The 23,951-nt window shown below is 41.0% G+C and overlaps 1 protein-coding gene across 1 annotated transcript; it reads left to right on the plus strand.

Moving 5' to 3' along the window:
- The first annotated feature begins 4,229 nt into the window (after nucleotides 1–4,229).
- On the plus strand, nucleotides 4,230–22,582 carry DAPL1 (death associated protein like 1). The gene is made up of 4 exons (XM_083495306.1): nucleotides 4,230–4,796; nucleotides 8,552–8,639; nucleotides 11,162–11,222; nucleotides 21,298–22,582. Exons 1-4 carry the CDS (start codon nucleotides 4,736–4,738, stop codon nucleotides 21,409–21,411), a joined length of 324 nt encoding a protein of 107 aa, XP_083351432.1. The 5' UTR covers nucleotides 4,230–4,735; the 3' UTR covers nucleotides 21,412–22,582.
- The last annotated feature ends 1,369 nt before the right edge of the window (nucleotides 22,583–23,951 follow it).

Genomic DNA, 23,951 nt, shown 5'->3' on the forward strand with positions numbered 1-23,951 from the left:
ATGCAGGAGGAGGAAGGGGAGGAGAAGAGTGACACACTCCTTTATCTCTACTGTATGTGCCATTCAGAGCTCTGATTCTACTAGAGGCAACTTTTTGCCCAGATTCCTTGGAAAAGTGAAGTGTGTGAGTGAGAAAAAGATAAAGACCCCTCTTTCTGTTTCCCAGGGGTTATAATTGCAGCCTCCAAGGAAGAGTAAGATCCAGTGAATTAGCATGGACAGGCTTGAACTTTAAAATAACACAAACATAAAAGTTTTCAATCAATAGATTTTGCTAAAATATTAACCTTCCAGTACAACATAAAACTTACATGGTTTTAAGTCTTACAGATTTACACTTACATGGAAATAGATCTCCTTGATTTCAATTGAATTTATTTTTTCCAAATTACCGGTATTATTATTATTATGATTATTTATTCAATTTATATACCGCCCTTCATTACAAGATCTCAGGGCAGTTTACCTCAAGATAAAATACAAGGTAAAAACATAAGTAAATAGATGTGTACACTACAAACACACACACACACACACACACACAAGCCTTCTTTGCCTTTTATTGCATTCCTGTGGTGCTTAACGCCTGCTGCTGTATAACTTTTCAGAATTAAGATAGACTACCGCACTCACAGGACAGGTACTGACACGACAAAAACGCATTGAGATTCCTCTTGCTAGGTTAAATTATTAAGGCTCTTCCTCAAACAAGAATTACTGGATAATCCTAAAACAATCTCTCAACTAGCCATTTGCTTGCAAAATTGGCAAAAAGCCAGGGCGTCAGTAACCATAAAATGCTGTCCTTTAATTAAGATAACAATTACAGGGGGAGGGAATTGTTTCAGCATGAACATTATTTGTTCCCTGGCTATAAAAGGATTGTAGTAACTTTAAGCTATTATTTATTATCCTAAATCCCATTTTCACATACCTTAACACACCGATTACACATTACCTCCAATGTGTTTGGTGAGCCAAGCACCCGCAGGCTGTGTCGATGTGAGTTATCTTTGTCTGTGGGGTGGGGTGCAAAGCAGGTTGTATCCTGCTTTGCCATCTTGCATTAGACTTATATTTATAAAGGTACATGAAGGATCTTAGGTTCCTTAATCAAACCAGTGGGAGAGAGAAACTTTTATTTTTATAAGTAGGAATATACAATTAAAGCTGCAACTCTGTACACACTAACCTCAGCGTAAACTCCATTGAACTGAATGGGGCTTACTTCTGAGTAGGCATGTATAGGATTGCACCTTAAAGCTGAATTCCCATACAAGATATACCTGGGATTAAGTCCCACTGAACCCAGTAGAACTTGCTTTTTACTTAAAATTTGTACGAATGTGCTTTACAAGGCCTTACACTTTTAAAAAAATTAAGAATGCTGGATCTCATAGCAGACCTAGTTGTGCTTATTATAGAATATCTGTCACTCAAACACACTCAGCAATTGTTACTTTCTCGGTGGCAGTTATGCAGGGGATGTGCATTGTGTTTCTGAAGCATTCCCAAAAGTCCCCAAAGGAGAGAGCAGTCATTCACCGGGGGAAACCCCCAATTAATTAGTAACAGCAGCTGGAGCATATGAGTGGCACATAGTTCTTCCATTTTTTTAGGACAGCTTGCATTTGGATCCATGTGAGACTCCATATTGTTGCTTTGCTTGGAAAAGTTCTGAGGGATCTGGGAGAGAGAGAGTATGCATAACTTGACTCTCTTCTCCAAATAAGTCCCATGAAATACAAATTACAAAAGAATTGCATAGAGGCTCTGGGGGGAGAAATGAGAAAAAAGAGAGAAATACCAGAGAAAGAAAAACAAATGAAAGGAAATTGCTTGAATATAAACGAGGACCCAAGAACGAAGTAGGATATGAGACAACAGACAAACTATTTCAACCAATTTCCATATAATTCTAAACCAAACCATATTTCAAAAAGTTGTTGAGCAAGAACGATACTGCTGGCATGGACACTGCTTGCAGCTGCAGTATTCAGTATATATCCGGAGGTATGGCAACCCTAACAGAGAGCCAGTGTGGAGTACTGATTTGAGTGTTGGACTAGGACCTGGGAGATGAGAGTTCACATCACCACTCAGCTATTGAAGCTCATTAGATGACCTTGGGCTAGTCACCGTCACATACAGACATAAGTTTATTTGTATGCTGCCTTTCCATAGTTCAAACCATGCTCAAGGTGGCTCACAACATGATTACAACATAACAAACAAATAAAATGCACAACCAAACTGAGCAATTTCCACATTAATCATAGTGAGATCCAAAATAAAGATAACAAAAAATTAGCAGCAATAACAGCAACATCTCTCCCACACCAGCAAAACTCCCCAGCCCTACAGTCTGTTCAGCAGCCTCAGCTTTTGTAGCCAGAGTCAGTCAGGGTCCCGCTGTCCCTGGCCAGGTGGGAAAGGCCTGCAAGGCAGGGGGCAAATATTCCAGGACTCTCAACCTAACCTACCTCACAGGGTTGTTGTGGGGATTAGAACCATACACAAAACCTTGAGCTCCTTGGAAAAAAAGGAGGGGGAGCCTGTCTGGATCTCAGCCTCTTGAAACACATAAGCACTTACCCCTATTCCAGGTACTGTATTGTGGTTCTCAATGCAGTAAGAAAACTGTGTAACAGGTATGACTGTTTTCCAAGCAGTTCTCTTGACACAATGGCATCTTGCCTACAAAATCTGTTGTAAAATGTAGAAGAACTTTATCAAGTGCACAACTGAATGCACAGCTTTAAGTCCTTGGGAGTCATTTCAAGAGAACTCCATTCTGAAGTTTTTTGTGTGTGGATCACAATACTAAAACATTGGCTCACTTTTTAAAGATATTTGCATAAAAAGTTAATTATTGTTATTTCCCCATTATTGCTACTTCATCCAGAGCATCCAGGTGATTGTTAGGTGACTTTCCCTCCTTTCATTTCTATGCTGCTTTATATTTTTAAGGAAAAAAACCTCAAAGCGATTTTCAGCCTGTATTAAAACATCAAGTAAAACATTTGAGAATAAAACATTACTCAAGAAAGTATACATTTAAAGCAACATAATAAACAGGAAACTAAAATATTATTCTAAAGATTTCAAAACAAAAGGTCAGCTACAGAATGCACATTTACTGCAGCAAAGTTAGCAACAATAAAAACTTCAGGGATGGGGGAGAAAAATAAACTGGTAACAGCAAACACAGCAAAATTTCTAGTGGCTGCCATTAAAATAAGGGCCACAGTGATGCTACCAAATTTCATTTATACAATTTCCTATTTATTTTGGCTATTTTGTCTGCTTAGCAAAAACATTTTAAGATCACACCTATAGCAATGTACACCATCAGAGTAACACACCTCCAGGACCTTCGCCCTTCAGCCACTGGAGAGTTGGCAGTAAAGAGAAACTCTTTGCCCACATGGTTCAAAGTAAAATGTTTTATTGCCTTGAGTCACAAGACACACTACATACATGAATGTAGAGATGCTCGTGCATCATAAGCTATACACTAATAAGGAACCTGGTCTTAGGAGGCTGTAATCAAAATCATGGACGTAGCCAGGTTTTATGTTGGGGGGGCACAGAACCGAGTTATTTGTGATGCGATTGGTTAGTTATTTATTTCTATTTGTTTACTTGATTTAGGGCAGGGGTTGGCAAGGTTTACCTCGCCTGGGCTGGTTCACTCCAGCAGAGATCCCTCTGCAGGCTGGATCGCATGCGCGATTTCTGGCATCTGCGCAGACGCAATTTCCGGCGCCACGGAAGCGAGTCCCCACACTGCACTGCGCCGGTTTAGCGAAGCGTGCGGGGACTCACCGAGCGGGTGGCTCGGTTCGGAGGCAGCTCATTGGCTGGTTAAACGACCCTCGTGGGCCGCTTGTGGCCCATGGGCCTTAGGTTGCCGACCCCTGATTTAGGGGGTGCAGCTGCACCCCCCTGTCTAGGCCCATGATCAAAATGGTAAGAGACTCAAACTGAAAACATTTCTTCCCCAGTGTTTATTTTAGGGGGGGAATAAGTTCACACAAGACTGCTGTTTTATATTTGTTTTATGGTTATCTTTTGTAGGTTATATTAATAAAATTATGCTTTTTGTGGTTGTTGTTTTTTTTAAACCAACTGCTGGATGCTGGTGGCTATTTATCTGTCTACACACATACACATTTCTCTGAGAAAGTGTGGGAATGAGTCGTGCCATAAGCCTGTGGCCTTGAACTGGCCCACCACAGCTGGCATTCCAACTCTGAACAGAAATCAGGAGGGAGGGAAGCACAACTTCGAGAGACAAACCCAAATACAAATAATACAATTAACACCAATACTTCAATTACACTGACACTTAAGCTGCCTTGATACGTTTGTGCTTCTCTCTTTTTCCTTTGTGAGGGGAGATGCATGACGCACATGCGCCTTTATGTCTCTCAGAGCTTGCGCGCTACCAACTGCCTGTGGACTTAGAGCCCTTCGAGGCCAAACTCACAGCAACCCCAGCTCCTTTTTCTCTTGGTTTTTTTTCCTTCCAGCCGCTAGGCTAGAAGCTGGCAAAAGTTTTTCTAGCTCTCTCCCCCCTTCCCCGCCCCTTTCCACCGCTGGCAGCAACGCCCCTCCTCTTCGCACTGCCTCCTCCCCATAAAGGAGGAGTAGCCGACGGAGTGAGCAGGACGCAGTTCGTAGTCCGTAGCATCGCCCGCTTGCTTCGCAGTGCGCGTTTTGCTTAGCCATCATGACCAAGCCTGAAATGCCCGCGCCGGCCTCCCCGTTGAAAGTGGGGCGCTCCCCTGCAGGTAAGCAGGCAGGGCGGGAAGCTTAGCTGCGAGCTGGCGGGGACCTGTCTGTGGCTGGAGACCACGCTTACTCAGGAGGGGGCTAGTGAATGCATTCGGGTTTGCAGGGATAGGTAAGCAGGGCTAAGACTAGTGCGCTTCAGCACAAAATCCCGCCCTCTTTGGAGATGTTTGTTCCCTCAACAACAACAACCGTAGTTTTCTTGAACCAATAGCTAGGAATGAGGCAGGGTGTTACTGGCTCATAATCTTTTGTGTGTCGCCTAACTGGAATTTATTCCCCCCCAAAAAATGAATGTCGGAGAAGAAAAGATGAGAGCCTCGAGGTTGTAAACAGTGGCGCAATAATGCTCCTTCTCTCCGCCCACCTTGGTGGGCGTGTGCTTCTCGCGCTGCCCTGAAAGTGTAGCTGTTATGTCAGCCTGTGGTAAAAGCTTTCTTCCCCGCCTCCCCAGATGCGTACGAGGGCCGAACTGCGCACGAGCCTAAGTGGGTCGTTAGAAACTACGGCAAGTCCCCTCCCCCTCTGCGCTGAGTGGGAGGCGGCGCGCAATGCGGAGGCGAGTTTCATGGAAAGCTCGGCCTCCAGAGCGCGATCTCTGCAAAAAAAAGAGGCGGCTCTCCCACTGAGTGTCATTTAAAGAGCGCTTAAACTAGCAAGCCTTAACAGGACCGTGCACGCGTGGTGTTCTCTCAGTAAAGGCAGTTCTGCATTTCTAGAGCTGCTCCCATTTGGAAGCTCAGTTGTAACAGAGTTTGTATACCCCTCAAAAGAGTTGCTTCAAACTTCAGACGTCTTCTCTAACACACGTAGAAACCTTCAGGCTTCAGAGTTATTGGCCTGTTTGTAGTTAACAAACTTGTACTGTAGTTATTCCCAGGGCTTTTCAGGGGGAACTTACCGGAACTCAGTTCCGGCACCTCTCAAGTGGGTTCTGGCAGCTCTCAGTTGGGTGCCATTGGTATTCATGGTGAATTCTGGGACCTCTTTTTCCAGAAAATTAGCACTGGTTATTCCTGGTTAGTACTGTAGTGGACGCAGCAGTGACTCCTGAAATTTGTTGCTTCCCTGTAACAGTGATTAGTTACAGTGGTACCTCGGGTTACATACGCTTCAAGGTTACATATGCTTCAGGTTACACACTCCGCTAACCCAGAAATAGTGCTTCAGGTTAAGAACTTTGCTTCAGGATAAGAACAGAAATCGGGCTCCGGCGGTGCAGCAGCAGCAGGAGGCCCCATTAGCTCAAGTGGTGCTTCAGGTTAAGAACAGTTTCAGGTTAAGAACGGACCTCCGGAACGAATTAAGTACTTAACCTGAGGTACCACTGTAATGGTATTGCGATTTGTTGATGAGGTGTTTGAAAATCAAGGTGGTTAACAAAAACGTAAAAAATATGAAAGCGAGGCTGCCCAGTCATCACTTTGCCCTGTGTGTAAAAACCAGTGTTTCCTCTAGCTAAGAATCAAAGCACTAAGCAGTTCAAAAGTCTTAAGTGTTTTTACTTTTCTTGATTCCCACCAATTAGTGGTGAGCCAGGTTGCTCCCTGGAGCAAGACAGTTTGAGCATATTACACCAATCTTGGTTTGACTGCACTTGCTACCAATTAGTTTCCAGGCCCAATTCAAAGTGCTGGTTTTGACCTATAAAGCGTTAAATGGCTCAGGTCTTCAATACCTGAAGGACCACCTCTTTCCATATGAATATACCAGGACCCTGCGATCATCTTCTGAGGCCCTTCTTCATGTGCCTCCTCAAGAGGTCTGGAGGGTGGCAACACAAGAACGGGCCTTCTCTGCAGCGGTTCCCCGTCTGTGGAATGCTCTCCCCAGGGAAGTTTGTCTGGTGCCTTCATTATACACCTTTAGGCGACAGGCAAAAATGTTCCTTTTTAACCAAACCTTTGGTTGATTTAAAAAAATTCCTTCCAGTAGCACCTTAAAGACCAACTAAGTTAGCTCTTGGTATGAGCTTTCGTGTGCATGCACACGAAAGCTCATACCAAGAACTAACTTACCGGTAGTTGGTCTTTAAGGTGCTACTGGAAGGAATTTTTTTATTTTGACTATGGCAGACCAACACAGCTACCTATCTGTAACTGGAACTTTGGTTGATTTGATTGACATCCTATGCACTTTTAGAATGTGGGGGGTTGGGGGGGTTAGTGGGTTGTTGTTTATTTTGATTATGCGGTTTGTGGTTTTATATTTTGATTTTATTCTGTGAACCACCCTGAGACCTCGGGGTATAGGGCAGTATATCAGTTCAATAAATAATAAATTAATAATAATAATAATAATAATAATAATAATAATAGGGCTGTGATTGAAAACAAGAGCGTAAGATTGTGGTGGTGAAGACTGGATTAGGTGCAAGGCAATCTCAAAAAGAGACAATTGCACATACAGTACTTTTGTAACCGAAGAAAATCCTTAATATAAAATATTTTAATAAAATAAAACCCCCGCTCAAAGAAAGAAGATTGAGCCAGTAGATAAATTTCATCCTGACCTATCTAGCAGGGTTGTTATGACGATGAAAATAAGCATTAGTTTCCTAGCTGCACCAGGAATCGATCAAAGCTTGTAAAAATTGCAGCGTTTTTTTCTAATCAATCCAAGTCTTCCATATCTGAATGTCTAATAAAAACTGCATTTCACCTCTTTTAACCACTCTTGTGCCTCATATCCAGGACTATTATGTTTCTTTGTTTATTGTTAATTCAGTTTATTTCCCACTCTTTCTTCTGAAGCAGCCCAGGTACTATTTACTTAATAAATTTATACCTTGCCTCTCCACAGAAATGTTTGAGGTGACTCACACAAATAAAATATGTAATGAAATAGGTTCCATTTAAAACTAAAACTGAAAAGTGCAGATAAGACACCTTAAAAGAAAAAGGCAAATGAAAAGGACTTTATTTGGTTCCCAAAAAACACAAGTCTGGGCAGCAGAGCTACAAGGTTACAAATATGCCTTCATGGGAGTGCATTTAACCAAAGTTAAATTTAAGTCTCTGCTTAATCTGGCAGTTTTTAGATGTAATGCCTTGTATGACATGGGAAAACAGTAATTTATTTCAACAATTATATCTGAAATATCTTTAAGTTCTTTTAAAGATGAGTTTGTTTGACGTTGCTCAACAGTGAAATTATTGTTGCCAGGTCATCTTCAGCTTTAATTACTGCTAATTGGTTTTATAATTGACAGGCACGTTAACAGAGCATAATTATTACTTGGAAGAATGCAGACAGTCAAATGCATCATACCAGCACAAGAAGTACCTCTTTATTCTGAACTATTGGTGATAGATAAATGCAAACATTATTTGTCGTGGGGTATGCTCAGATCATGGCTACTTGGAGGCCAAATCTAGACTACAAAAGGTTTTGTTAGAACCCCAAAGACTCCCGGTTACTACTACTTTTTATATGATTTATCTAACCTATGGTTGCAAAGAAACTTTGAGACTGAAGGCAAAAACACTAAAAGATAAATCTTCTCTCTCCATATTTTGCAATGTTAACCAAACCCTTTCAAGGATAGATTTAACTTTTCCATGCTTGATGGCAAGGACTGTTAAGTTTTCTAAATAAGTGCAACATGCCCATTCTTATGGTACTGACCCATACTGTATCTTGCCCGCCATTCTAAATATGTATTTGGCAACGTATGTCTTGCATAATGTGAAACAGACCAATTGCTTGGGGGTTATCTGCCAGTCACACATGTTATCACTGCTTTCCTCTACAGTCAAAGCTGGAGGTATGAGAGTTGCCAAGAAGCTGGAGAATGCACCTGTTGAAAAAAGTACCAAAATCCCGACGAGAGAGAAGACTAGGTATGTGTGCAGTAGTGACTTTTCATGGTGTTAGTTAGAATGACTAGGTAGTGAATAAGTTCAGGTTTGGGGGAAAGAGGATGTCCAGTTATTTATTTATTTTAAAAAATGAATGAATATACAGCTATATCACAAAAATATCAGAGATATATCAACTTGAATTATAAATGGTGTTACTGGCAACAATACTGTTGCAGCAAGCAATGAAGGTAAAGCAAAGAAAACCTGATAAAAAATTAAAATAAAATATATTCAATGCTGAAAAATCATGCACAGGAAGTCCCCCCCCCCCCCGAAAAATTAACAGTGTAAATCATGTTCAACTTTTATTCTTGGGAGGACTTTGTGGCTCCCCAGCCATTAGAGGCTTACATCAGAGTAGGACAATCCTAACCCTGTCCAGGCAGCAGTGAGGCATGGCAGAATTGTGTGTCTATATCTGAAGTCCTGCTCTTCATGGTGACTGGGGCAGAAGGGGATAGCAAGAACCCTGCTCTGTGTTACAATAGTTTGGAGCTGCAATAGCAATGAGGTCTGATACTATTAAGTGATGACGGTGGGAGCAGCTTAGAATCTAATGGATCTCAGGCCAGTTCAGACCCTCCATGCTCCCCAAGCATCCCATTTGGGGGCATCTTCTAGGCTCATACCAGTGGGAATCCAACTGCTAAACTTGTGCGCACATGCCATTTTGACGGACAGGAAGCTCTGTGCCAGAGGAGTGACACTGGCATCATTCCACAGACACAGGTTGTCGGAGCTGTTTTAAGCTGAGTGGAGGGAGACTTTGGCCACATCCAATCTCCTCTCCCTTCTGCACAGTAAATAAGGAGTTTGGATTGCAGCCTTAGCATCAGGATGAAGCCTGTTGCCTAAAATTCCAGAACCAATACAAAATAGTCTCTTGGTTTGTTCTGCATTTTTCTCTTTCAAATAATAGCACAATAAATAACTAGCCCTGCAGACTTTTGTGACAAAGGTGGGATAGCTTAGTGAAGGCTTATATGATACATGAGGCAAAATTCATACAGTTTTGTTTTTATCTAAAATGAGGTGCATAGAAAGTTGGAAATAGGTGCTTGTAAAATTCTTTGGCAGCCTTGAGAAGTTGCCAGTAATGCAATTGTGTGGAAAATTGTCTTTTTACTTTCGTCTGGGGCAAAAGTTTATTATTTATAGTAAAACCACACATGCACAAAAAAGCCCCATTGTGGTCTTCCTTTCACCTTGCAAACACTATTCCTGGAACTGAGCTGATAACGTTCACTTCCTCTGCACATAAAGCCTATAAAACAACCTGCTGCCATTAGGAAGTGGCTATTAAAAGGGGGGACGACTATTTTAAGATGTGCTTGCTGAAATCTGTCAGGGGTTCAATTGTAGCTTAATCTTCTGGCTTCACAACACAAAAGGAGCCTGTTTATACCATTTGTTATCCTGGGACAACAACCCCAGCCATTCCACTGGACTGTTGGAAAGAGAGAGAGAGAGAGATGGTTCTGCAGAGCCTCTCCCATTAACTTTGCAGAAAGACCAGCAACTTCAGGGTTCTCCCTTCTCTTGCAGCCTTTGATTTCCAGCTTGTCCATAGAATAATTCCCTAACTATGAGACAGTGCCTGTGTTTTCTTTTTTCCCTTCCTCACTCTCAGTTATTTTTCCTTTTGTGTTGTGTCTTTTAAATTGAAGGCCTAAGGGCAGAACTGTCTCATCACTGGCATTTGTATCTTGCTGTGGGGTGAAAAGCAGGATAAAAATGCTTTAAATAAATAGCATCCTAGAAATCATTCAGCCCTAATACAATCACATGTACGAGAGATCAGCTGCACCTTGTACTTGTCTGTTCCATCTCTACATAAGTAAGAACCGGTTAATATTACATATAAATTATGTAGAATACTTGGAAGTAAGAACAATGCACGTGTGATTTTTGGTTCTTACACACTTGCAGTAGAAGTATAGATTTGGTTGCGTCCTGCCTGTGGTGAAAAACTGTATTTGTATCTTGACTTACTCATCTCAGAGCTTGATCAGTCCTCTGATTTAGACCTTGATTGTATCCAAAGGAGCGCTGAATATGTTACCTATCTTTTCCCCATGCCCTTCTGGCACTATTTGATCCAAAGTCAATACACTGTGATCTATGCAAGATTAGCAATGACTTGATTGAGAGTCAAATTTAGCAACAGGTTAGCTCTAGGTTGCTTGGTTTTTGTTTGCAATGTAGTAGCTGTTGCGGGATGGGGGTCTGGATTGAGACCAGGAAGAAGGGATTTAAATTATTTCCCTTACCATCAGTCTCATTCTGATTTGTGGGCACTGCAGCTGCTATTTAGTAAACAGGATACAAGCCCACAAGGACCAGACACGTGCCTAATGCAACATCTAAGTTGTCGCTAAATTAATATAAGCAGAGCAAAGTGCTCTGCGGGTTAGGAATGGATGGGGGAGAATTTAACAAACAGCATGAAGGGTTCTGGGAAGATTAAAGCCCTGGTTAACTTTCTTTTCCTTACTCCACAGCTCTCTCAATGTCATAAAAATGCAAAGCATGAGTATTCTGCTTTCAGATGCACTGGATAAAGTAAGTACACACAAAGTTGCCTTCAAGATTTCTCATTATTAATTATACCTCAATGATTATTTTTAAAAAAGAAACCTTCAAAAAAAGGTAGCAGTCTTCATCTGTTGTCGCAAAATCAACCATGAGCCTTGAAACCCTTTAAAGCATGACAGATTTTTTGTGGACTTGAGCCCACTTCACCAGATGCATGAAGTGTTGTCCTTAATTGGCAGATATATAAAATACATGGGTATAGAGGAAGCAGTGGGACCAAATGGCCTGAAAGGGAAGGTATACTCTCTTACAATTCTTTGTAAAGCTTAAACATATACATGGTAGATACAGTGATTATTTGCAAATACGCACTAGCCAGGAATTTGTACTCGTGAATTACTGCTACTGTGAATGGACACTGTACTTGTGCGCTTGTAACCAAACCATGGTATTGCTAAGCCAAACCATGGGTGAATGTGAACAGGCAAGTATGTGGCAAAAATTTCAGCAACGTTTTTCTTTCCTCAGTCTTGCTGCTGAACTTCCCAGAGCTAAGCCATGGTTTGACTTAGCATTGTATCCAGCCTTGGCTTCAGGGTTTGTCCAGGGAAGACAAACTAAGAGTCTGGGTTTGAACACAGCACTATTCCAGGCTATGGATAGGCTTTGGGGAGTGTGTTAGCAGCAGGGCTAAAGGAGGAGCAGAGTGGCCATGACTATTTTTGTGAGTACCTGTATGCTTCTTCACACTTAGATATGGTTTGATGTATCATCATGTGCAAACTGGGCCAATTGTATTTCGGGCCTAATTGTTCACCATTTCTTTGAGTTTATGCACTTGCACACACACTTCCAGCTGAGGATAACTCTTCATGTATCTGATGAAGTCTACTCTAGCCCCATTAAAGCTTATGCCACAGTAAATATGTTGGGTTTTAAAACATCACAAAGCTGCTTTTTAGATCCTGAATGGGTGCTAAGTGGGGGGAGGGGGAGAATCAAGGATTGCCCCGTCTACCCATGGCTTCCTTTGTCTGAAACACAGCAAAATGTGGTCTCATCAGATGGAAAGAACTTGCTGAGAAGACAGGACTGGTAATAATTATGGCACCACTCAAACTGTGTTCTGCACTTGGACCCACTGCATGATGTTTGCTTGCTAAATATGAACAAACTGAACTAATCTTTTTCGTGTGTGTGGCCATTTGAAGCGTGTGGTACATTGCGTGAAGCGTGTGGTACATTGCGTTTCCGTGTGCTGCTGTGGTTCGCCAGAAGCGGCTTAGTCATGCTGGCCACATGACCTGGAAGCTGTACGCTGGCTCCCTCGGCCAATAAAGCGAGATGAGCGCCACAACCCCAGAGTCGGTCATGACTGGACCTAATGGTCAGAGGTCCCTTTAAATATTTTAGGTATCAGTGACTTCCCTCCTTCTCTTTCCGTGGTTCATTTTACATATTATAAATCCCTGTATATTTTACAAAAACTATACAATTCAGTATTCCATTATTGCATCCATCAAAACTTGTTTACACTGTTGAATTTATCTTTATGCTGCCAGCGTTTTCAGCTGCACACAATTATCTCCCATATATCTTCAATAAACATTTTCCAATCTTCTTTAAATATATGTTCTTGTTCTCTTATTCTATATGTTAAGTCTGCGAGTTGAGCTTATTTTGTCAACTTAAGACTTCCGGTCGGTGCCAGCGCTTAATGGCGGTCCTAGCTCCGAGCTCCGGAGAAGGACTGCTTCGCAAGTTCGGGTCTTACCCGCTACGGCAAGCGGGGGACCCCTAAAATCCCAGGCGCTGAAGCCTGAGAACAAGGAGACTCGGTGGGCACCTTTGCGCCCCCCGGTACCGTGAAAGAGCCTTTTTAAAGGCTACGGATCGACATCGGGAGAGAGCGCGGTGCTGAGAGTCGCTACCCAGCCTGCGAAGTGAAGCCGCGTCGCCATAAGCGGAGAGCGCCGATTCCTTCCTGAAAAGAAAATTTGGACTGAATTCCCGTGAGTAAGAGCTGAAAAATAATCGGGACCCTTTAAATTTTAAAAATTGGGCTAAAAACGGGGGAGATTTAAACAAAGGAAGTCTGCCTCCCCCCGACTGCATGAAAGCGAAAGCAACGGAGCTCTAAACCTGCATCCGTTTAAACCCGCTCTTTGATCAGCTAAACCGGACATTTAGACCTTTGATCTCCCCTCTAGCTAGCAGGGCAGAGGGGAGGTGAATTTGATCAATAACTGCATGATCTATTGGAAGTAAAAAACCTCTGCTGTCTCACCCATCTGAAAGCATGAAACGGTCTGCCTTCTTAGCACACTGAACTGACTTTTCCCTGTGAAGTGATACTTTGATACAAAGTTTCCACAGTGCCTGGCTACTGTATAATACAAGAAGAAACAGCATAAATTGGGCAACTGTGGCAATTTGAAGTTACAAGTTCTTAGTAACATTGACTTTGACTGTGTTAATCTCCTTTTTTACATTTTGGACAGTCTCCTTTGTTTTCGTACTTGGAAATTTTGCTCTATGGCCATTTTGATTTGCTCCCTCTAGAGGACAAAGTGAAGTCCGGCACGGCCTAAGACAGTGGAATTTTCCAAGGGAGAATAAATCCCGTGGGAATTGACCTTGACATGAGTGGCGCACAAGAAGAGATAGTTACAAGAGCCAAGACCAAGCAACAACAACAACAGCTGCAGCAGCAACAGGTAAAGAAAAGAGGCTCAATCTCAGGCGCAACAGCCGGATCAGCAGGAACAACAGGACAAGACAAAGGAGCAGCCGTCTCTATGGAAGCTGTGACAGACGCCCTGCTCAAGATAAACCAAACTCTGGAGTCTTTGACAAAACAGACTTCAGAGAATACACTAAAATTAACAGAAATTTCAGCAAGATTAAACCAGAATACAGAATCTATAAATAAATTGGTGGAGGAAAACGCCACTACGCGCCAAATTGCGGAAGATGCCAAAGCCACTGCGGGAGAGACACAGGAGAAATTAGAGCCGATTGCCAAGAAGGTCTATGAGCATGATGCAACTTTGGCCTTGTGGGAGTTACAGAGGAAAGAGAGAAACTTAAAAATAAGACTGATTCCAGAGAATGAAAGAGACAACCTTGTGGAATATTTGACACGGGAGTTTGCGGATTGCTGGGACCTTGAGGAAGACGAATTCAAAATTACGACTGCCTTTAGATTGGGTAAAAAGCAACACAGAAAGACCCCGAGAGACTGTTTGATCACACTCAGATCCAAGGAGGAAAGAGACAAAATACTAGGACTACACTTTGAAAAGGCCTTGCAAATCGGAAATTCAGCTGTACAGATCTTCAAAGACATCCCAAAATACATTCTGGACTTAAGAAACTTCTACAAGGACTTAGCTCTTTTACTAAAGAAAAATTCTATCCGCTTCAGGTGGGAATTCCCACAAGGACTGTCATTTGACTACAAGGCAAACAAGGTGAAAATAAAGACAATTCAAGATAAAGACAAATTTTTGGCAAGATATCGGGAGGACCTACAGAAGGGGACTGTGGACGTACTTGCAGAACAGAGGAGAGCACTGGATATCCTGAATCTCTCGATTGGACAAAAACCACCACCATCAGAAGAAGAGCAACAACTTGGAGCTGTTGGAGGAGCCTCAGAAAAATAGCAAGATGGCTCTGCAATTCCTTAGTTGGAATTGTAATGGGCTCAATGGGCCTTTGAAGAGAAGACAAGTATTTCATATATTGAATAGAGAACAACTGGACTTGATATGCCTACAAGAAACTCACATAACCAGAGCCCACAGGAGATTACTTATAAATAAAAGGCTAGGACAAGAATTTATTTCATCAGACAAAGTTAAGAAGAGAGGAGTTGTAATATATGTGAAGGAGAAATGGGCTCCAAAAATGATATTCAAGGACGAACAAGGGAGATATCTGGCAGTGGAGATACAAATACAAGGAGAAAAACTTCTAGTGGTTGGAATTTATGCACCAAATGAAGGCAAATCTGACTTCTTTAAGAGACTCCATGAAACCCTCACTGACTATCTGGACTACAATATGATAATCATGGGAGACATGAATGGCGTGGTCTCCACGAACATGGACAAGGCACAAAGACTAACAGTTAGCAAGGAAGGGAGACTCCCTAAGACTTTTTTCGAAATGACAGAAAGTATGGACTTGATAGACATATGGAGAACAAGGAACCCTCTGGAGAGAGAGGGAACTTTCTTCTCCCAAGCAATGATGACCTGGACCAGAATCGATCAAATCTGGGTTACTAGTGGAATGGCCCCAAAGATCAAGAAAGTGGAAATCTGCCCAAAAACTTGCTCCGACCATAACGCCGTGAAGATGGAGATGAAACTCACAATAACTGGTCAATTTAGATGGAGAATGAATGACACCCTCTTTCGAGATAAGGAGATTCTCACGAAGGCCCAAAAGACCCTAAAAGACTATTTTGAAATAAATTTGAGGACCGACGTGGAGAAAAGAGTGATCTGGGACGCAAGTAAAGCGGTTATGAGAGGATTCTTGATTCAACAAAATTCAATAAAGAGGAAAAAACAAAATGAGAAAAAAGAGAGGATTTTGGAAATGATAAAAGAAGGAGAGAGAAAATTAAGAACAAAACCAAAATCTCAGGACATTTTAAGAGAGATCAAGTTATATCAAACACAATATATGGAATTGATGAACCAAGAGATTGAATGGAAGATAAAGCAAATGAAGCAAAAGACTTTTGAATCAGCAAATAAATGTGGCAAACTTTTGGCATGGCAACTGAAGAAAAGGCAGAAACTAAATACAGTTACAAGCCTAGAGGTGGATGGAAAGAATATATCTAAACCTAATGAAATTAGAAATTGCTTTTTAAGTTATTTTAAAAAACTCTACACTCAAGGCCCGCAAAATGAAGAAGATATAGACAAATTCCTTGGAAAATATGGATTACAAAACATCTCTCATCAAAGTAAGATGGACTTGAACCAGAGAGTCTCAGAACAAGAGATAGAGGCTGCCATTCAGAATATGCAACTGGGCAAATCTCCGGGACCAGATGGACTGACTTCCAGATACTACAAATCGCTGAAGGAATGGCTGACTCAACCACTAAGAGAAGTTTGTAATGAGATCCTTGAGGGAAAAAGGGCACCTGAATCGTGGAAAGAGGCATATATTTCACTCATACCAAAGTCAGAGACTGAAAAGACCCAACTCAAGAACTACCGCCCAATATCACTCCTTAATGTGGATTACAAAATTTTTGCAGACATTTTGGCAAAAAGATTTAAAAGAGTCTTGATGGAGAAGATTCATAAGGACCAAGCAGGTTTTCTCCCTAAAAGACACCTGGCAGACAATGTAAGGAATGTAATAGACATTCTGGAAAAGCTAGAGGTGAATATAAACACTAAAGCAGTATTGATTTTTGTGGACGCGGAGAAAGCCTTTGACAATATTTCTTGGAGTTTTATGAGGAAGAATCTTCATGGGATGGGGGTAGGCCAGGGTTTTGAGAATGGTATGGCTGCAATATATTCTGAACAAAAAGCTAAACTGATTGTAAATAATGTTGTGACTGAGGAACTTAAGATAGAAAAAGGAACACGACAGGGGTGCCCGATTTCCCCATTACTTTTTATTTCAGTTCTGGAGGTGTTGCTGAACATGATAAGAAATGACCAGCAGGTCAAAGGTGTGCAGGTCGGAGCTAAACATTATAAGTTAAGAGCGTTTGCAGATGACCTAGTATTGACTTTGCAAGAGCCAAACACTAGTACGAAAAAGGTTTTAGAAATAATACAACAGTTTGGCCAGGTAGCTGGATTTAAGTTGAACAAGCAAAAAACTAAAGTTTTAGGGAAAAACTTAACAGATATGGAAAAGGAGAAATTTCAAGAGGAAACAGGTTTGACTGTGGTAAAGAAGGTGAAATATCTAGGGGTTTACTTAACATCTAAGAATGTGAATTTGTATAAGGACAACTATGAAAAATGTTGGTCAGAAATTAAAAAAGATCTAGAAATATGGTCAAATTTGAAATTGTCAATGTTAGGCCGAATTGCAGTAATCAAAATGAATGTATTGCCTAGAATGTTATTTTTGTTTCAGACCTTGCAGATTCTTGACAAGATGGAATGTTTTAAGAGGTGGCACAAAGACATTTCGAAATTTGTCTGGCAGGGCAAAAAGCCCCGAATTAAATTTAAGATACTGACAGATGCTAAAGAAAGAGGGGGTTTTGCCCTGCCGGACCTAAAATTGTACTAGGAGGCAGCAGCTTTTTGCTGGCTGAAAGAATGGATGCTCCTCGAGAACACGGACATCTTGGATCTGGAAGGTTTTAATAATGCTTTTGGTTGGCATGCATATCTTTGGTATGATAAAGTTAACAGTGCCTTTAGAAATCATATTGTTAGAAAAGCATTGTTTAATGTTTGGATAAGATATAAAGATCTATTGGAAAACAAAACCCCTAGATGGGTCTCACCAGTGGAGGCTAAAGCAGTGAAGAAACTCAATATGGAGGTCGGATGGCCGAAGTATTGGGAAATTTTAGAACAGGATGGAGATAAGTTCAAATTACAAAGTCAGGAGAAATTGAAGCATAAAGTAGAAAATTGGTTCCAATATCGTCAAATAATGGAATTTTTTAAACAGGACAGGAAAATCGGTTTCCAGGTGGAAAAATCAAAATTAGAAACCGAACTGTTAGAACCCAATACTAAGAATTTATCTAGAATGTACAACTTGCTGTTGAAATGGAACACACAGGATGAAACAGTTAAATCGGCTATGATTAAGTGGGCTCAGGATGTTGGACATAACATTATGTCAGCTGACTGGGAATGGTTATGGAACACCGGTATTAAATTTACGGCATGTAATGCCTTAAAGGAAAACATTATGAAAATGGTATACAGGTGGTACATGACCCCAGTCAAGCTGGCAAAAATCTATCATTTGCCCGATAATAAATGTTGGAAGTGTAAAGAGACTGAAGGTACCTTTTATCACCTTTGGTGGACATGCCCGAAGATTAAGGCCTTCTGGGAAATGATCTACAATGAAATGAAAAAGGTACTTAAATGTACCTTTCCTAAAAAACCAGAGGCCTTTCTCTTGGGCATTGTCGGCCAATTGGTGACAAAGAAAGATAGAATTTTTTTTATGTATGCCACAACAGCAGCAAGAATACTCATCGCAAAGTATTGGAAGACACAAGATTTACCCACTGTGGAAGAATGGCAGATGAAAGTGATGGACTATATGACATTGGCCGAGATGACAGGCAGAATCCGTGACCAACGAAAAGAGACGGTGGAAGAAGAGTGGAAAAAATTTAAAAGCTACCTTAAGGACTACTATAAACTTAATGAATGCTAAAATGTTGTGGTTTCCAGAAGCAAAAGGGTACAGGGATACAAGGTTAGACTATAAAAGAGGACTAAGATGATAGAGATTGGAAAGTAACAATTGGGAGTTGCTAGTTGAATTATGGACATTGGGATGCAGAGAGGGGGGGTATGGGGAAGTCCAAGAAAAGAGGTTTATGAAAATATGTTTGAAATTATACGTGTATGTTTGTCATTTTTAGTGTTTGTTTGTTTTTCTTAAAAATGTTGTAAAACCAATAAAAATTTTATAAAAAAAAAAAAATATTTTGTCAACTTAAGTTGTCCTTCTTCAGTTGGGATCTTGCTCGTTTTCCATTTTGGGACTAACAAAACATGGGCTGCAGTAGTAGCATACTTAAATTGGGTTTGGGGTTTTGTTTGTTTGTTGTGCTTCAAACAGCAAATACATTTTTCATCTAGCTAAGTTCCTTGTGTCTTTTTGACAATTTCTTTTTGACATTTTTTTACAAATGAGAAAGTTCAGAACAGCTTGAAGGTTGGCATTTTGGCAGCAAGTCTTTTTGCTATGGGGTTGGTCAATGGCACATGCTCTAGTGATCAGTGTACCACAAAAATCTATCATTTGCATATGTTTCAGGAAGGGTGTGCTGGTTTTAAAGCATCCTTTCAGAAGAAGGAAGAGAGTTTGTAGTGCATCTCTCTGTCTGCTATGTAGTCTTGTCTTTTCTTTCCTTCCTTCCTTCCTTCCTTCCTTATAGGTGACTTTTAAAATCGTTGTTTTCCCACCTGCAGTTTGAAGTGGCACAGCTTGCTCTACTGCCTTACTCCGCTGACCAGACTTGAAATGACTAGAACATTTCTAGACAACAGTCTTGCAGTTCAACAAATGCTGCACAGTTGCTACATATTATTTGCACAGGATCTAGTCACCTTCACTTAGAAATCACTTCTGGTCATATCACACTTTTCTAAGTGCTCAGAGAGCAATAGCTTTGCTCAGGGCTTTTGTATTTTCAGCCGGAACTTGCTGGAACTCAGTTCCAGCACCTCGCAAGTAGGCACGATTGCCATTATAAGAGAACAAAGGAGGCATACATGGTAAATTCCGGCACTTTTTTCTAGAAAAATAGCACTGACTTTCCTAGGGAAATGTGATTATTTCCCATAAAAAGTTGAATCATTTGATCTTGGAGGACTCTATGAAATGAGTTGTCGGGTATCTTCTTCCTTGCTATTATTATTATTATTGTTTGTTTACCCTAACACTTGTGCTTAGCCAGAAAATAAAAGGCTTTTAAGGAAGCTGAACCTTGACTGGTCACAAGTCCAAATCAAGGTGGGGGGAACCTTTGCCAGTGTTATTATGCTGGGCTTTGCTAGGCACACACAACAAACAAGTGTCTCTCCTTAGGAGTGTGATAGCAGGAGCTAATGCCACTTGTCTTTGGTTTCAGAGTTGGATGCCACTTAGCTGACAGTGTAGCCAGAGCATAGTAAAAGAATTAGAAAACATTAAGGGTGCTTTTAGATGTGGTGAACATTGTGTTAGTTTTCCTGATTATAATGCTAGTGGCTCTGTCCCAATTTCTAATGTTCCTTTCACACTGCAGTACTTATTGCAGGGGCACCATCTCATGGGGGCCAAGCTATTATTGCCCCCCAATAATTTTTTGGGGGGCAGGTCCCTCCAATGTTCCAAGAGATCAGGGGGTGGAGGCAGAGCCAAGCATAGTACAGCTTCTGTGGCTGGCTCCTCCTGCCATGGAAAGAGGCCCCAGCTCCATCGCATTGTCGTGCATGTGATGTCATACACGAGTGTCGTGATGCTGCAGCCCCCCCCCCAATCTGTAGCACAATTTGGCGCCTCTGACTTATTGTCTTATAGAAATGCGGCTTTTTGACTGATATAATGGTGCATCACACTGAATTTCATTCACAGCAGAGGGCATGGTGTGACCCAACAATGAATGTCATTGGACATCATGACACTCCCCCACACTTTCTGCACATGCGTGCTTCTGTTCCCCCATGAAAATGGCAGGGAAGAACTGCATACTGGTATACCGCCCCAAATTTTGTCACTTCAAACAGATTTTTTTCTGGAATCAGATTAATGGATTATATAGTTTTCAGAAAGTCAGGTGGGGAAACAGAATAAACTGCCGTGTGAATGCATCCTTGGGCTAGCAGCCATCTCCCAGGCTTCCTTTCCTATTGTTGACCTTGGCTAGGATGGGAGGTAGTGTTTATGTGCCTTTGTATCAGGCACTGAAGGGGGAAAACCAGGAGAGAGGGGGGAGGGTAGGCAAAGACCATCACATGTCTGTTCCCCTCATCATCTGCTGCTTCCATACCATATGTTATTTAAAGGAACTAAATGTTCTTCATGTGTGGGAAGTTTCTTTGTTTGTTTAGTGTGTGTTTTTTGTTCGGTATCAAAATTCTGTTTTTCAATCTGTTAGCTTCATAATTCTTCCCACCATCACCACCCGTGTTTTCTTCTAATGGGTCTTTATTTCTTTTATCATTTTGATGTTTAAATTTAAAGGTTTCTGCTGAAATGGTTGTGTTTTATTAATGTTGTAAGACGTAAAAAAAAAAAAGCGGGGGTGTTTGTGCAGAACTAATAAGCCACTTCTGCCCAGTTGAATTTTAATGCTGATGGTTTGTAGTCAGGTATTCTTTCGTTCATATTCTTAACTTTTCCCTTTTCTTCAATCTTACAGCTCAGGCATAAATTTCCAGCAAGAGCCTCACAACATCAAAAGCCGCGGCCCACTCTGGAGAAGATTATACTGCCCAAAAGACTGTGCATTATTCAACAGCCTCGGAAATGTTAAGATGTAGAGTAAAATATTCATATATTTGACAGACTTGCTCTTAACATAACAGCACTTAGCTAAAGAAGCAGTAAATGGACCAAATGGCTCCAGCAATATCTACTTTGTATTTCTCTTGCAATAAAAACTGTGTATGTTCAGTTTTTCATCCCACCCATGTCTTGAAATTTTGTTTGACTTTTCTTTGCTTTTTTGCATAGCTTCTGATTGGCCACAATACCCTTGTTTTAACATTCCCAAACCATCTTATCACAGCAGTTACTGCTTTGAACAGACAAGCAGTTTTTCTCTAGCCATAACATTGACAAAGGTAGTCATGTTATTGCCTCTTCATCCTTTCACTCCTGGGAATGTGGACACATTGGAAAAAAGTAGGATTGCTAAGTCTTCCTAACTTCTGTAAGTCAATTGACTAGAATTTCTGATGAAGCAGATCTTTGCTGGTACAATACATTAATGAGCACCCAGATAAAGTGGGTCATTTTTACCCATAAAAAATGATGCTAGGGTTCAGTCCTGTTTTGGAAAACCACCCTACCTGCCTTGGAAAGCACATCTTAATACCAGATTTGTGAGGACAACCTGTGGTTGGATAGCAGTGAAGAAGCACTGGCTTATTAATTGAGGGTTGAGTCAATTTTGTATTTCTTTTTTCTTCTGGTGTGTGTTTAAACTTTTATTGAGTTGAAGATGTAATGCTCTATTTTTATTTGGGGGGTGGGTTTTGCTATTGCATTAGTCAATTAGAATGCAGTTTGCTGTCAGTGATGGATAAATACTTATCCATCTGGGATGACGCTATGTTTTTTGTTTTCTAGTATTTCAGCAGTGTTAGAAAATAGAAGAGAGACCATTAAGAATTCTGTTCTGTTCAACGTTAAGTGCTTGCAAGGTAACTCTTGTTTCCTATACTGTTAAAGCCAATGACTTGTTTTTTACAAACTTTAGGAGCTGAATTTATTCCCAGTAACAGCTACATAGTGCCTTGTATGGGAGCTGTCTTGTGAGGAACAATTAATTGACATAACCATTGCAGAACCTCCAAGCTATAGAAACATATACAGCATGAAGAGTTTGGTGTGAATCTTGGGGTTCTATGTGACACATCCATCACTGTCGCTTGTCTGTAAATTTAATACATGCAATAAAGAACATTTACTTATCTACTTAACTCCTTAGTTTCTAGACTTGGTTTGTTGTGCTGCTTTCAGTGCTACATGCTACTTAATTTACTAGCAGCCTGCAGCCAACCTGATCTGTGCAAGTTGATAAAAGCGCTCTTCTGTCTTCAACAAAGCTGAAACAGAGGTGACAAAACAAATAGATACGTTTAGGCTTAAGAAAAAGCTGGTTTTTCCTTTTTCCTTTATTGGTGTTTAAACTGTTGCATAAGCATGTCTGGACCATTATGTTTTCCTGATCCTGACACAACTGGTGATTCTTAAACAAGGGAAGTATATTATAGGAAAGCAGGATTTACTACAGTTGTAGATACAACTTACTACAAGGGGCCTGGTTTGTCATGTATTGTGTCTTACCATGTACATGACAATGGTAAATTTGGTTTAAAACTTAAATTACCAAAGCTGAATGGCATCCTTCAAGAGTTATTCATAAAATTACTGATCTTCAAACAACTAAGTGTGACTTGCCCCTAAAATTAGCCTGCAGCCTGCATACCATAGGCTTGGAAAGTGCCAACATAATAGTATTTTTTAAAAAGGGGGAATAAAGTATCCTGAAATTTACAGTGCAGTCAGCTTAAAAAGCTATTTTTAAATACAGAATTAGCAACCATATGAAATAACAAGCCTTGCTGGGGATGTAATAATTTCTACAAGGATTTCTCCCCAATCTTCTGGATTTCTAGGGGAACGTAAGCAGGTGTGACTTTAAATACTTAGGCTTCTGAAAAGCTTTCGGCAAAAGTCCCTCACAAAAGAATTAAACTTAACAGTTGCTGGTTAAGAACACTGATCCTGGTACGGATTGCTGTCTGGTGAAATAAGAAGCAGAAAACAAGCAGTTACAGTAGAAGTAAGTAAGAAGTCTGTTCCTCCAAGCAGATTGCAAAGAATTCTAGAAGGTTCTCTCCAAACTGGATGACTGGGCAACAAAATGACATTTGCTGTAATGAGTCAGTGGGAAGAATTGGGGTGGGGAATCTAACTTCATAAATATGCCAATGGTGTCTGAACTGACAGTTATTAACAGACAAAGATATATTGGTGTTGTTGGGGATGGGTAGTACAAGGAAGACGGAAGCATGAATTAGCTGTGAAAACTCCAGACTGAGGGTCTTTACTTGCTGATTATCAGGGCCAATAGAGCTGAGGCCATTAGTCTCATGGGCACCTTCCCTTGTCTCAAAAGAATCTGGCAGGAGGCCAGGGAGCTCAGAAAACATGCCCTTTGGCAGGCCAGGGAATTGACCCTTTTAAGAATTGTGCAAGTCAAAAAGGGGATGGAACATAGGTGCAGTGGGCTGGAGACAGATGCTGATTCTGTAGAAGCAAGTTGCTTAACTTCTTTGCCCCATG

Source organism: Podarcis liolepis (genome assembly GCF_965112155.1).
Source record: "Podarcis liolepis genome assembly, chromosome: 1".
Taxonomy (NCBI): domain Eukaryota; kingdom Metazoa; phylum Chordata; class Lepidosauria; order Squamata; family Lacertidae; genus Podarcis; species Podarcis liolepis.

What these genes read in the sequence shown, in the direction of transcription:
- DAPL1 (XM_083495306.1), top strand. Translation starts at nt 4,736, where the DNA reads ATGACCAAGCCTGAAATGCCCGCGCCGGCCTCCCCGTTGAAAGTGGGG. An exon ending in AGTGGGGCGCTCCCCTGCAG is followed by an intron (nt 4,797 to 8,551) that starts GTAAGCAGGCAG and finishes TTTCCTCTACAG; the next exon opens with TCAAAGCTGGAGGTATGAGA. An exon ending in CCGACGAGAGAGAAGACTAG is followed by an intron (nt 8,640 to 11,161) that starts GTATGTGTGCAG and finishes CTTACTCCACAG; the next exon opens with CTCTCTCAATGTCATAAAAA.